Here is a 16,433-nt window from a genome sequence, read left to right on the forward strand (position 1 = left end):
TCTCAACTAGCCATATTTCAACTGCTTGAAAGCTATGTGGCTAGTGGTTAATGTTTTGGAAAAAAGCAAAAATAATTCATTTTCAACTATATCTAAATTCTGATTTGAGCTTTACACCCTAGTGATCACATCTCATTATTTTTCTTCTTCAGTTCTGAAATTTAATATTTCTCTTTTATTACGTTGCTACATATATTCATTTAACATTTTACTTTCCAAATGTCAAATTCTAACCCTGATTTACATTTCATTCAGGGAATTTATATTTTGGAAAACCTGTCATTTACAATATAGAGTTATGACCTTTCTGTTTTAGTACTTTTTCTTCTCTAAAATTAGGACGCATACTGACCTTTCCATGTATAGGTAATTTCAAATTGTCCAAAGTCATGACCAATGAAATCAAGAAGAGAAACTTGAAATAAACACTGCAAAAAAGAGTACAAATTACCCAAGTATTTGAAGCCTAAAATGGATGTACTACTGAACAGCCACAATGCTAGAGCCTCCTTCATTCCTTTCCCCAAAGACAAGCCAAGTGGTAGCTCTTGGGTATAACAAGACACTATTTTTGTACAAGCTGCATTTAACCAGCTAGACCTTGACTTTCACACAATACACTGACCTACCAAATCTGTTTTTTAAAAGAAGATGGACTGAGTATTATTTGTTGGAGATGTTCCAGTTATTATCAGTCCACTTATTCCCAAACATCCATGTTTATACATTTTTATTTCATGGAATCTTGGCCTATATTCATAAAAAGTGACTAATAATAGAAAAGTCAAATGCTTGTCATTATATAGAAAAATGTTGGCCTCAAATTTAACTCAACTGAGATACTGGTTCAAGATAGCAATGAAAAAGGATACTGAACTCACCTCCTCCCATGAAGGAGGGGCAAGCTTTTAATTCAACACCCATCTAGGAGCCTACTGAAATACACTTCAAGGACAGAGGCCAGTAAGCTCCATCTCCTGCACTCTCCCTCTGCATCTCTTCAGAGCACCAGTATCTCCCAGAGAGAACCTTGCACACACATTTGGTGCCCCTGCTTTCCCATCTGTACCCTGGTTTTGTGGCTGCTGCCCAGGGGATGCTCACTGTTGGCCTGGGTCTGGCAGTCCGTGTGGCTTTGTGTTCCTGGTACCGTGGGACTAAAGCAATTAGACACAGTTTCTGGTTAGCTACCACTATCAGGGCTTAATGCAGATGGCAAGATATACTCCAGTCTTTCTGTGAAAAAGGACTCTGCCTATCCTAGAGCTTCAGAGAAGCGACAGGCTTCTCGTGTGACATATGTAAACGCTTACTGAGTTGCTTTTTGGAGGCTGAGGCCAGTGGTCACCATCTTTGCACACTCCCTCTGCCTTACTCTAGGTCACTGGTATTTCTAGGAAAGGAGCTTGTACACTCATCCGGTGCCCCAAATTTTGTGACTGTCGCCCAGGGTACACCTCTAGATCATCTGGCTCTGGTGGACAGTGGGACTTACGTCTGCAGTCCACAGGACTGTACGTATTTGCATACTTTAAAAGCTGATGTCTGAGGGTCTGGCTTCCAATCAGACTGAATTCAGGTGCTGACTGAGATCCTTCATTTTGGGACGCTAATAGGCCTTGCCACACCCTCAGCTGCTACGTCGCTTCAGTCGTGTCCAACTCCGTGCAACCCCATAGACAGCAGCCCACCAGGCTTCCCGTCCCTGGGATTCTCCAGGCAAGAACACTGGAGTGGGTTGCCATTTCCTTCTCCAATGCATGAAAGGGAAAAGTAAAAGTGAAGTCACTGCAGCCTACCAGGCTCCTCCGTCCATGGGATTTTGTAGGCAAAAGTACTGGAGTGGGGTGCCATTGCCTTCTCCAACACCCTCAACTACTGAAAGCCAAAATAAGATGCTTGGACAATCACAAAGTTTGAGAGGCAACAAAGAACTAGGGGCAGAATGAGACAATTAAGCTTCATCTCCTTTACAAGACCACTTCTTTAACTGGGAGAGGTGGCTATTTTATTTAATGGACAGAAACCAACACAGAAAGTCAAGGAAAATGAAAAAACAGAGGAATATGTTTCAAAGGGAAAAACAAGATAAAACCTCAGAAAGAGACCTTAATGAAACAGCAGTAAGTGATTTAACTGATAAAAGAATTCAAAATAATGGTCATAAAGATGCCCACCAAGACTGAGAGAAGTACAAACAAAGTGAGAACTTCAGTAAAGCCTTAGAAGATAAAAGAAAGTGTCAAATAAAAGTCACAGAGCTGAAGAATGCAATAACTGAATAAACTAAAGATGAGAAGACACAAAAGGATCATTGAGGTCAAACTTAGGATAGTTCAATTCACTCAATCAGAGCAGCAAAAAGGAAAAAAGTGAAGACAGCTTAAGGGACAACATCAAGCAGACTAACTTTTACATTATGGAACCCCGGAAGGAGAAGAGAGAGAAAAAGTGACAGAAAACTTATTTGAAGATAGATTGGTGGAGATGTTCTATTATTTGGGTAAGGAAACAGATAACCAGACCCAGGAAGCCCATAGAGTTTCAAATATGAAGACCCCAAAGTCAGACCCACAAGACACCTTGTAATTAATGCGTCAAAAGCTAAAGAGGTGGAGCAAGAGAAAAACTTTTTACATACAAGGGAACCCCATAAGACTATAAGCAGATTTTTTCAGCAGAAACCATGGAGGCCAGAAGGAAGTAGCACAATACTTTCAAAGTGCTGAAAGGAAAAATCTTCCAGCCAAAAGTACTCTACCTGGCAAAACTGTCATTCAGAATGGGAGGAGATAGAATTTTCCAGACAAGCAAAAACTGAAACAGTACATCAGCAATAGACCGGCCTAATAAGATATGTCAATGAAACTTCTTTAAGCTGAAACAAAATGGAGCTAATTAGCAAAAAGAAAACCATAAAAGTATAAATCTCACTGGCAAATGTACAGAATATAGTAAAATTCTGAATAATCTAAGTGGTAAAGGGTGTGGGTTAATTTATAAAGAACGTATGACAAAAGTAGTCAAAATAAAGAAACAACAATTTGCTGAGGGATAAACAAAATAAATGGGCTTCCTTAGTGGATCAGACAGTAAAGAGTATGCCTGCAATGCAGGAGGCCCAGGTTCAGGCCCTGGGTTGGGAAGATCCCCAGTAGAAGGAAATGGCAATACACTCCAGTATTCTTGCCTGGAAAATCCCAAGGATGGAGGAGCCTGGCAGGCTACAGTCCATGGGGTCGCAAAAAGTCAGACATGACTAAGCAACAAATACACAAACAAGATAAAAAGATGTAAATTGTGAGATCAGAAACAAAACATGGTGCAGGGGTTGTAGAGCTTTAGAATTGTTAAACTTAAGTTTCAAACTTGAGTTGTTCAAACTTAAGTTGTTATAAACTTAAAATAGAGTGTTATAAACATAAGTTGTTTTATGTCAGCTTCATGGTAACCACAAAGCAAAAACCTCAAGTAAATATAAAGAAGATAAAGGAATCTAAATATACTACTAGAGAAAATAATTAAATCACAAAAGAAGTAATCAACAGAAGAAGAAAGGAAAAGAGCAACTTCAAAACCGAAAATACATTATTAATAATTACTTTAAATGTAAATTGATTAAAATAAAACCATCAATCAAAAGAGTGGATGAATGAACTAAAAAACTTGAACCATTTATATGTTGCCTATAAGAGACTCACTGCATACAAGGAAACATGAAGATTAAAAGTAAAGAGATGGAAAAAGATATTCCAGGCAAACCAAAACAAAGTGGAGGTAGCTCACTTATATCAGACAAAATACACTTTAATACAAAGACTACAATAAGGCACAACAAAGGTCATTATATAATAAAAGGCTCAATCCAACAAAAAATTTGGACATATTTATGAACCCAACATAGGAGCACACTTGTCTATATAAAGCAAACATTAACAGACCTAAAATGAGAAAGGGTCAGCAATACAATAATAATAGGGGACTTCAATAAGCCACCTTCACCAATGCACATATTATCCAGACAGAAAATTAATAAGGAACTATTGGTGATTTCAGCCATGAAATTAAAAGACACTTACTCCTTGGAAGGAAAGTTATGACCAACTTAGATAGCATATTCAAAAGCAGAGACATTACTTTGCCAACAAAGGTTTGTCTATCAAGGCTATGGTTTTTCCTGTGGTCATGTATGGATGTGAGAGTTGGACTGTGAAGAAGGCTGAGTGCCAAAGAATTGATGCTTTTGAACTGTGGTGTTGGAGAAGACTCTTGAGAGTCCCTTGGACTGCAAGGAGATCCAACCAGTCCATTCTGAAGGAGATCAGCCCTGGGATTTCTTTGGAGGGAATGATGCTAAAGCTGAAACTCCAGTACTTTGGCCACCTCATGCGAAGAGTTGACTCATTGGAAAAGACTCTGATGCTGGGAGGGATTGGGGGCAGGAGGAGAAGGGTACGACAGAGGATGAGATGGCTGGATGGCATCACTGACTAGATGGACGTGAGTCTGGGTGAACTCCGGGATTTGGTGATGGACAGGGAGGCCTGGCGTGCTGCGATTCATGGGGTCACAAAGAGTCGGACACGCCTGAGTAACTGATCTCATCTGATCTGATTGGCCCTAAAAGATACATTAAACCATATGGCCTTAATAGATATAAACAGAACATTCCACCCAAAGGCAACAGAATAAACATTCTTTTCAAGCATGCATGGCACATTCTACAGGATAGATCATGTTAGGCTAAAAAACAGGAATTAATAAATTTAACAAAACTGAATAGTATCAGGATCTTTTGCAACCACAAAAAACTTGATATTAACTATAAGACGAAAACTCACACATTTACAAATGTGTAAATTCAAAGTGAGATTAAATTCAATGTGAATTCAATACACCAAAACTTATGGAACACAGCAAAAGTAGTTCTGAGAGGGAAATTCATACCAATAACTGCCTACAATAAGAACGATCTCAAATAACCTAACTTGTACATCTCAAGGAACTAAAAATTACCCAAGTTCAAAGTTAGTAGAAAGAAGGAAAAAAACAAAAAATCCAAGTAAAAATAAATGAAATAAGAGACTTATGAAAAGAGACAATGAAAAGATCAATAAAACTAAGAATGGATTTCTTGAAAAAAAATACACAAAATTGACAATGCTTCAGGTAGATGTGCCAAGAAAAAGAGAAATGAAATCAGAAATGAAGGGGACATGACAACTCATATCACAGACATTCAATGAAGTATAAGAAACTTCTATGAACAATTATATGCTAACAAATTGGACAACCTAGAGGAAATGAACAAACTTACCAAAACTGAATAATGAAGAAACAGAAAATCTGAACAGGCCAATTACTAGTAAGGAGTAATCAAAACGTCTGAACAAACCGAAGTCTAGGACCAGGTAGCTGCACTGGTGAATTACTAGTTCTTCTCAAACTCTTTTTTGGGGAGGGGGAAGAGTAGGGGACATGTCCTAACTAATTTTGCTAGCTCAGTATTACCTTGATACCAAAACTAGACAATATCACCACAAAACAGGTATCTACACACCAATATCCCTGATGAACACAGATGAAAAAATCAAGAAAAGCCTAGCAAGTCAAATTCAATAATACATTAAAAGGATGATACAACATGAAGTGTTTAATTATTCCAGGGCCACAAAGATGATTGAGCAGCTGCAGATCAATAAATGCAATCATATACTATGTTAACAAAATGAAGGATAAAAATCATACTATCATCTCAATAGATGCAGAAAGCACTTGACAAAATTCAACGTCCCTTTACTGAAGGGTTTATTGAAATAAACCCCTTCTGTGTGTGTATTTAAAAACTCTCAAGAAGAAACTTACCCTAACATAATAAAAGCCATACATGACAGGCCCCCATTTAACATCATACTCAATGGTAAAAAGTTGAAAACTTTGTTCTGAGATCAAGGACAATGATAGCCACTCTTGTCACTTCTATTAAACATACTATTCAAAGTATTAGAAGAGCAATTAGGCAAGAAAAAGAAAAGACATCCAAATTGAAAAGAAGTAAAACTGTCACTTTACAGATAGGATATGATATTGTATCTACAAAACACTACAGATTTCACCAAAAAACTGTCAGAACTAATACACAAATTCAGTAACATTGCATGATACAAAAATACACAGGTATCTGTTACATTTCTATACACGAATAATGAACTATCAGAAAGAGAAATTAAGGACATAACCCTATTTACAGTTGTATCCAAAAGAATAAAATACCTAGGAATACATTTAATCAGGGAGGTGAAAGTCCAGTACACTGAAAACTGTAAGACATGGTGATACAAACTGAAAACATAAATAACTGTGCTCATGGACTGTAAAATTAATAATGTTAATATGTTCATATTACCCAAAGCAATCTACAGATTCAAGGCAATCTCCCTACAGTTCCAATGGAATTTTTCACAGAAATAAAACAATCCTAAAATTTGTATGGAACCACAAAAACCGCAAACAGCTAAAGCAATCCTGAGAAAGAGAACAAAGCTGGAAGCATCACGCTCCTTGACTTCAAACTATAATGCAAAACTATAATAATTAAAACAGTAAAGTACTGGCATAAAAACAGATGCATAGATCAATGGAACAAAACAGACAGCCCAGAAATAAACCCATCTATATCTGGTCAATTAATTTATAACAAAGGAGAAGAATACATTATTATACTTAAATGAGATATTAACACTGAACTTTGATTAAATATTTAAAGTATGTAAAAAATGCTGCAATATTTAATATTATCCCTATAAACTGTGATGTAATGAGGGATTGTTTATATATTTCTTAAATTTCCAAAGATAGGATCTGCTTATAAGTCTATCATTCATGCTCTATGGGAACACATTTTATTCAGACTGCAATGGTTTAGAATCTTGAAATTATAATTTATGATCCTGGTATTTAGGGAAAATTATGGTGAAACATCCTGAAAGTCCACAGATCTAGTTTCTAATACTGGCTCTATCTTTGATCTCATGTAAACCTCACCTACTATAGCCTAACAGATCTGCAAAATAAAAAGATGAAATACAGTTCTACAGATCGAAATTTTTTTTTTCAAAGTTAGAAGGATTATCCCTGTTTATTATGTATTATACTTCTTTCCCACTCCTGATGTATATTTCTATGACACTGAGAAGGTCCACAGCTATAACACTTCACCTTCTATAAATCCTTAAGGAGTGAAGTGACATTTGGTTGGTAAATGTAAGAAGAAATTTCCGAGTATATTCTTCTCAGCTCTATCAGCTTTTTCCTCTAGGGAGCTAGAGGCCTCAGAGAATAAGATGCTTCCTCTGCCCAACCAGAGTCAGCCAGATCTGGTTTGGCACTGCCTGTGACTAAGGTTAGGTGCTATTTGCTAAATTCTAGGATTTAGTCAGCAGACAGGGCATTTGTACCCTAATTTGTCAGTAATAAAGGTTTTATTTCAGTCCCCTTCTATTTGTCCTTGGTTTTAACTTACGTTAAACAAAGGAAATAGCGAGCAGTATCATTAACTAGATGCCTCTCAGTGACCAAGATTAAACTACTGATCAACACTACTTAGTACTACTATACTACAATGAAGCAAAATTCTCAGAGAAGCTAAGCTAAAATAGTAACGTTTTATGACATCTAAGATCAGGTGCCTTCTCTATAAAAGTTAGGCAGGAAGCAGTATCTAAAAGTTAGAGCTCCTAAGACTATAAGTTTAGGAGGAAAGGCCAGATTCTTCAAGAATAAATAGTCTACAGTTAGTCAAGGTTCAAGAGTTTTTCATCAGTCGTACTTAGAATGATTTTCTAAAATCTAACCCAAGGCAGTAAGAGTGTGTAATGGCTCTTCTTTACTCACAATAAGGGAGTTATCTATGGGATTATATCAGAACTAAAAAAAAAAAAAAAAATCTAAGAAGCAAAATGCCAAGAAAACCTAATAACTTTGATCATCTGGGCTTTGGATCAGCAACCAGATTGCATAAAATAATATGATCAAGACTCTGTTCAATTAGAGGAGTGACTGAAAAAGAACAGGAGACATAAAAGTACATGCAAATTTCTTGAGATCCAAGATGGAACCATTTTTATTTTTATGATTGTCACCAACAGATCAGTCTAAAAATGTTTTTAAGCACCTATCAGAATCAGGACCCTTGGCAGGTGTTAGTTACACTGTGGTAAGCAAAATGTTATCTCTGTGCTTTTCAGAAGTTATTCATGTTATATGTTGATGGGGTGGAGAGCACAGCAGATGTAGAAATTAATCTTAAGAATAAGTAATTTTGGTATAAGCTTCAATGACACCTTTTTCTACCCACTGATCTTATGCAATTCCACATCACTTCTCTACACAGGTACAATCCAGAAATGCTCCTTTTTATAATTCCTTTGAGTATCATAATATCCAGCTATTAGTTTAAAAAAAGTTAAGTATCTAAAAAATACTACAAAAGGACAGTGAATGAGAGGAACAGTTAGGTATTAAGTTGTCATATACTGCAGGCACAACTACATATAAAAAACATGCACAGAAAAAAAACCACTGAAAGATATCACTATGCAGCAGCACCAAACATATGACACTGCTTAACTACGGTGATGGTATGGAAAGATGGCTGCTTTCGGAAACAAAGACATTTGTCACAGACAGTAAATGCCAATCAACCTTTGCAAAACAGTATTTAGTCAATCACTTACCATTTCATCTGAATAACTTCTCTCTATTCACAAATTTTTATAAATATCATTATCAAGAACTTACCACATGAGTAGTTTTTAATGTATTGCCATCAAATCTGCATAAACTGAAGTTCTCTTCAAAGAAAATATCACATTCTTCTAACTCTTGAGCATTACAAGGAGGTTTATCTTTATCTGGATTTGGATTCTTGGACCAGAAAAGAAACAACAATAAGAGCATTAACGTTTTTCATATTTAAAGATGTTGAGATTACAGAAATAATGAAATATTAAATTTCAGACTCAGGACCAATAAAAACTTAAACAAAAATAGTTACAAAAATAATAGACTGATAGAATCAGCAGAAAAAGATATGAAAACAGCTATTATAAACATGTTCTATATACTCAGAGATATAAAGAAAAACATTGAGAAATACAGATGATATAAAAAAAAACTAAACTGAAATTCTAGATATAAAAATACAAAATCTGAAATAGAAAACAAAATAGATAGTACTGATTAGACATGGCAGAAGAAAAGACAATCAGTTAGTCTGAGTCTACTTAAAATGCAATAATAGTCTCTCTAAAATAGTAATATGTACTGTGCTGTGCTTAGTTAATCAGTTGTGTCTGATTCTACGATCCCAATGGACTGTAGACCGCGAGGATCCTATGTCCATAGGGATTCTCCAGGCAAGAGTAAGTGGGTGGCCATTCACTTCTTCGGGGGATCTTCCCAACCCAGGGATGAAACCTAGGTCTCCCACACTACAGGTGATTCTTTAGTGCCTGAGCCACCAGGGAAACCCTGGTAAAAGATAAAAGAGTCCATCTAAAAATGAAGCACAGGAAGACAAAAACTAAAAACAGACACATAAAATAAGAACCCCAGTGACCTATGGAACCATATCAAATGGTCTAACATATAAATATTTGGAAGGACGCAAGAAGAATAGAAAAAAATTTGAAGAAATAATGGCAATTTTTTTTTCAAACTTGATGAAAATGATAATCTTACAGGTCAAAGAATCTCAAGCATAACAAACATTTAAGAAAAATATCACAGGAAGTCACATTACAATGAAATTGCTGAAAATAAGAAAAATAAAATCATTCTCTTAGTAATAATGAGAAAATTTTAAAGTGGTCAGAAGAGGAAATCATACTACAAATAGAGGAACAAAGTTACAAATGACAGTTGACTTATTAGAAACTATACAAGCCAGAAAACAATGGAGTACGTTTGAAGTTCTGAAAAGTAAAACACCCGTCAACAGTGTCTTACACACTTAAGAAAAATAGCTTTAAAAGAAGAAAGGCATGCATTTTTGCATATGTATGTCTGCAGAAAAACAAAAGAATTATCCAGCAGAAAGGATTTATCCAGCAGAACTACAATGCAGGAAATGATAAAGAAAATTCTTCAGCAGGAAAAAAAATGACATCAGATGGAAATCTGAATAAACACAGTGTGAAAGAGGAAATGACAAATATTGGGATCAATGCAAGACTTGTCCACATTGCGTTTTTAATCTCTTTAAAAGACAAGTGACTAAAGTTGTAACATAATAAGTTTATAAGGTAGAAATAAAAGGACAAAAGTAATACACAGGATGAAGGAATGGAATTATACTATGAAGTTCCCAAGATGAGTTAAATGAACTCAAGATATGAGTTGAAGATACATGGTGATGAGTTGAAGACGTACACCATAATCTCTAGAATCAACACTAAAACACACACACAAATATCCACCCAAACAAAAACACAGAGGTATAGTTAAAAATAAGCTAAACGCAGAGATAAATAGAATCACTGATTTTAGTGTTTCACTTGAAGTCTGCAAAAATCACCGTTTGATGTTTTTCTCTCAAAGAGTGAAAAAGGATTACTCAAGTTATAAATTGTATATTCACATGCATGTAACAGAAATACAATTCTATAGCAACTGATAAAATGTCCAAACCTAGCTTGCCAAAATACAGTCATGTTATTCAGAATTTAAGAACCCACAAGGGTCTGAAACAAAATGTCTGACAGTTACAGACATTATCAGATCTGTCCATTTCCAGCTGAGAATATAGAGCCAGCTAGCTATGGTTGTTCATTGGAAGGACTGACGTTGAAGCTGAAACGCCAATACTTTGGCCACCTGATGCAAAGAGCTGACTCATTTGAAAAGACCCTGATGCTGGGAAAGATTGAGGGCAGGAGGAGAAGGAGATGACAGAGGATGAGATGGTTGGATGCCATCACCAACTCAGTGGACATGAGTTTGGGTAAACTCCTGGAGTTGGTGATGGACAGGGAGGCCTGGAGTGCTACAGTTCATGGGGTCGCAAAGAGTCGGACACGACTGAGCAACTGAACTGAACTGACTGAGCTATGGTTGTTTGCTCCATCCTAAATATCAAAGGAAACAATGATTACAGTGACTGGTTGTAAGGTAATTCCAGCAATGAGCTGGGCCATGGGCTTTCCAGGTGGCTATGGTGGTCAAGTATCCTCCTGCCAATGCAAGACACATAAGAGACCCAGGTTCAATCCCTGGAGAAGTTAATGGCTATCCACTCTAGTGTTCTTGCCTGGAGAATCCCATGGACAGAGGAGCCTGGCAAGCTACAGTCCAAAGGGGTTGCAAAGAGTTGGACATGACTGAAGTTGACTTAGCATGCATGCATGCATTCTGTTACAGTGACTCAAGAAGATACGTACATCCAGCAGAACAGAAAGTACTCTCCCTCCCTCCCTTCCCCTTTCAATTACTCATATAGGGCTTCCCTAGAGGCTTAGCTAAGAATCTGCCTGCAATATGGGATATGTAGGTTTGATCCTTGGGAAGGGAAGATCCCCTGGAGCAGGAAATGGCAACTCACTCCAGTATTCTTGCCTGGTGAATTCCATGGACAGAGTAGCTCAGTGGGCTACAGTCCATGGGGTCTCAAGAACTGCAGTAACCAACACTAGAAATAAGAGGGCAAAAAAGTAAAAGCTAAGGACTATTGAGGCAGCCAGTACTGAAAAAGACAAGATTACAGAGAAAAGAGAAAGCAAAGAAAACCCAAGACTCCATGCTGTTTTCCTCAAGCTATCTGCTATTTCAAGCTGAGCTGAAAAAGACAAGGGAAAGCAGTGGATAAAAGGCTAAAAAGCTTAATTTTGATAATTGTCAAAGTACTTGGAGACAAAAATTAGAAATCAGGGCCTACACAGGAGGAGAAACCTGGTAAACATTCCACACTTTTAGCTAAGATATGTGAAAAGTTTTGCCCTAGGTTTAAGAACAGACAAAGAATAAACCAGCCAGGCAAAAAACTTAAAGCCAGCAACAAATCAAATCACTAATGGGATTAGGAAAACAGGCAGAAAATTTGGAGGATACAGCTAATGTAGTATTTAGAAGGAAGTGTAGAGCATTAAATGTTTTCATTAAAAAAGGAAGGTTAAAAAAAAATCTAAGCTTTCACCTTCCAAAAAAAAGCAAAATAAATCCAAAGCAAGCAAAGAGAAAGTAATAAATGTCATAACAGAAATGAACGAAACTGGAAACTGAAAAAAAAGAAGAAAAATAAAGTCAACTGAAATAAATGCCCAAAATATCTACTAAACAACTTAAATTTATGGTTTAAAACCTTCAAAAAAAGAAAACTCCAGACAGTTTCATTAGCAACTTCCATCGAACATTAAAGAAGATATAATGCCAAGTCTACAATCTCTTCCAGAAACAGAAGACAGAAACACTTCCCTACTCATTTTATGAACTCAGCATTATCCACATACAAAAAGTAAAAAAACAAAACAAAAACTATAGACCCCAGTATTCCTCACAGAGATGTAAAGCTCTTCAACAATACCAGTAAACCAAACCAGCAGTATGTAAAAGAGAGTAATTTTATTTTACTGTAGATGAAAGGTTCTAATCAATGCAGTAAGGCAAGAAAAGGTAAAAAGATTTGAAAAAAAACTGCCTTCAGTTAGAGATGACAAAATTCTGTTATTTTAAAACTAACAAATTCACTAGTATTCAGGCATAAATACCTTAGTCATTTATTTAACAACATTCATTTGAAATCATCAAGTTTAAAAGGCAGTTAGCAGCAATTATCTACAATCTCACAACAAACCTCCATTACTGTCTCTCTAATTATATCTTCAGAACCCTATAACAATAAATACTTGCTAAATGAATGAGCATAGAGAAACGCAGTCTGCATGACTTATAACAAGGCTATGAAATCAAAGTTCTGTAGTCATACATAGAATTCCAGTGATTCTTGAAATTTTCCATTATGCTGGAAAAAGTGAAACATGGTTTCTCCATTTTGGTCATGTTTTCTTTCATCCGAGACATTTACTTTCAATATTCTAATCTTTCTTTTCTATCTTAGGATGCAACCAACTCTACAGTATAAATACTTCTTTATACAACCCTCTGCATTGCTATAATTCCAGATGGCAATAAGTTAGACATTTTAAATGTGCTGATGTAAGATCTGGTAAATGAAGATAACTGAAGTTCTGGTGTATTGCTGTATTTGTTCAAATTCTTAACATTATCTTAAATGTTATCAGAGGACGAACATATTCAACAAAAAACCATAGTTATATGTAGTGTGTATGTATACACACCCCTTGTGATATTTTAAGATCACCCAAAAAATGTCAATGATTACAAATAGATTATTAGCAAAGTAGGGTATAAAATCAAAATTTTGTCCCTATCAGCATTGGTCAGTCAATTCTTCTAAAGGAGAATACAGATATATAGGCAGATATAGTTGACACCTCAACAACATGGGTTTGAACTGGAAGGGTCTACTTAAAAGACTGAAGGCAGGAGGAGAAGGGGACGACAGAGGATGAGATGGTTGACTCAATGGACATGAGTTTGAGCAAGCTCCAGGAGCTGGTGATGGACAGGGAAGCCTGGCATGCTGCAGTCTATGGGGTCGCAAAAAGGTGGATATGATGGAGTGACTGAACTGAACTTAAAATACACACTACAGAAATACATAATATGCAACTGGTTGAATCTGAGGATGTGGATCAGCAGATATAGAAGACCAACTATAAAGTTAAACTCAGATTTCTGAGTGTACAGGGTGGGCTCCCTAATCCCTGCATTGTTCAAGGATCAATTATATATTTCCTTTTCTCTCTACATATATTGAGAGACCGAGAGATACATATATACATACACATATGCATGTACACCACCCTGTATGTAAAACATGCCCCCCCACACATATATATTCAGTTAGTGAATAAGGAATAAATAATAGAATTTCAAGTGATATTCAAACACTAGTCAGTAATACCTAATGTCTTTTACATTAGGAAAAGCAAAATAACGTTTGAAAAACATGGTATAATCCCCACATACTTCTGAATCCTTGTGAAGTCCCACTACTATTGCAATTGCTTACCAGTTCATCAGAGGTCAAATGCATCAAACGTTCAGCTATTGCAGCACACTGAGCTGAGTCTCTTATAAATTCCCCTTGTTTATCACCAACCACTAGCTCTGGCCATGTCATGCCTTCACTCTTCTTGATCAAGGAAATCTCCAAGCTAGATGTGTAAAATGAGGAAAGTTTTGTTACATTAAGCAGCTACACAAACTATACAACCAATATCAAACAGAAGAATCTTCCACAGAAATTACCCTTCCAGTGTCCTGAGAATGTTTTACCAAAAATCAAGTTCATTTTAGTTTTGCATATGATGGAACACCTATCATCCAGGAGTAAATAAGGTAGACTTAACAAATATGGAAGTACCGCTGGACTGATGGGAGAGTCAAATCACCCTCAGAAAAACTTTTGCAGTTCAGGTGTGCTGACTGTTACCAATCTTAAGTAGTGGAAATATAAGCAGATGTATCTATGAGTTATTTCACTGGGGAATGGAGATGGAGTGATGGGCACATAAAGTTAAGTGGAAAGGGCCCAAAACTAAAGGTATCTCTCTGTGTGTGGAGCCAACAATTACCTTCACTATCACCAAACTAGTAGCCATGATATGATTACTAAAGATCAGGCAGCTTAAATCAATAAAAAAGAACCCATAAGAGAACTCTAAGATTAAGGACTAATACAGCGGGAAAGGGAGAGAGGTATGAGTCAGGGCAGACTGTGGACATGGGACAGGGAATTGCCCATGTGCCTCCTGACTAGGAAAGGGAACCCAGGTAAGCTGGCTGCTGTGGTAATACAGAGAAAAGTGGGTGGTGGCACCTGTTCCACAGCAAAGCAACCTTTTCCACGTGCCATCTCTGGTACATATGGGTCATACTAACCCATGCCCTGCAACTCAATTTGCAAGGAAACAATTGTCTGAACACAATAACAACTATTACCATAATTATCAAATAGAACATACTAACATCAGTTATTTTCAAGGCTATTATCATCACCTTATGAATTAACTACAGCACTTTAAAATTTTCTAAAACTACTTTTAAAGAGACTATACAATATATCTTCCTGACATAATGAGTTTCTATCATTAGCATTAAAAATTACCACCACAATTAATAATGCCCAGATAGTTATATTTTCTAAGGAGAAAGCTCATCTCAAAAATGAGGATGATTAATGATGATAATAAAATCAATGACAGCAGCTTATACTTACCTAATGCTTACCACATGCTAGGTGCTATTTTAAGCATTTTACATATTTTAACTCATTTATGGCTCACCACAAAGAAAGTAAATACTATTAGCATCTCCACTTTACAGATAACAAAAAAAGGCACTGAGAAGTTAAGTAACTTGCCAAGGTCACAAGCTAGTAAAGCAGTCTGGCTCCAAGTCCATGTTCTTCACTATTGCACTATTCTGCCTCTCTGAAAAAATATATGTAAATAACTATTAAAGAACTTGCACCTAGTGACCAGAATGTATAAATACTGTTCTTAGTCAGTTGCTACCTAAAGAAGTTAACAAGTTCATACAGTCTTGGTTTATAAAGAATTTATGAACCATCAGTAAATTGGCATAGTCAGTCAGTTACTCTTTTAGCATAAATGCATTTCTACATTTTAAAACTAGAATCATATCCTACCATCCAAGCAAATAGGAATACATAGCTCCATACATAATACAGGTTAGTTAACAAATCCTTTCAAAGTCAGAACATTAACTATTAAAAATGAGATGAATAATATAAAAATATCATGTGTTTTAAACCAATGATACCACACACATCATTGTAATTACCTTTTGTAACATTAAATAGTAATTAAGCACCTCAAATTTCATGGAAAAACAATACTGGTCTATGTTCATGTGTTAAATGTTGAATCTATTTTTGCATATAGTCCAGCTCTTCTCCTAAATCTTGGCTGAGTTACTGCTTGATGACTTATATTTAACAGTATGTTCCAGCTGGTTTGCCAATTTAAAAATGCTATCCTCAAATTGCACACACTAGTAAGATATATTTAAATAGAATATATGGAAATATAAAATATTTTTAAAAGAACCTTTTGGATATAGAGTTTTTTAAACATATATAAAAAATATAACCAAGTCACCAAATTTCTCCATTAATAAAATGATTTCAAGATATCTGTTCAATTTAAAGCCTAAAAAACTTTGTGAATTAGATATACAGTTCTTAGACTCTAGGCATTTAGATTCATATCAAGACTCACTTGATTTCACTGACTACACTAAAGCCTATGACTGTGTGGATCACAACAAAC

General features: G+C 36.0%; 1 protein-coding gene across 7 annotated transcripts in view; it reads right to left on the minus strand.

Annotated features, from left to right (window-relative positions):
* The window catches only part of NUDCD1 (NudC domain containing 1), a 93,267-nt gene that overhangs the window by 32,115 nt on the left and 44,719 nt on the right, over positions 1-16,433 (minus strand). For 4 of the 7 annotated variants that reach the window (XM_086335345.1, XM_086335343.1, XM_086335349.1 and 1 more), the window contains 2 exons: positions 14,150-14,294; positions 8,800-8,925 (listed from right to left, as the gene is read on the minus strand). In XM_086335345.1, coding sequence (XP_086191471.1) covers positions 8,800-8,925; positions 14,150-14,294 — 271 coding nt within the window. Of the gene's footprint in view, positions 1-352; positions 429-1,960; positions 4,621-8,799; positions 8,926-14,149; positions 14,295-16,433 lie in introns of those variants that run through there. The other 3 variants (XM_086335351.1, XM_086335347.1, XM_086335346.1) reach the window with 2 other exon arrangements.

The sequence above is a fragment of the Bos grunniens genome, chromosome 14, assembly GCF_055505025.1.
Source record: "Bos grunniens cultivar Pamir isolate PY7600 chromosome 14, Bosgru_T2T1.0, whole genome shotgun sequence".
Taxonomy (NCBI): domain Eukaryota; kingdom Metazoa; phylum Chordata; class Mammalia; order Artiodactyla; family Bovidae; genus Bos; species Bos grunniens.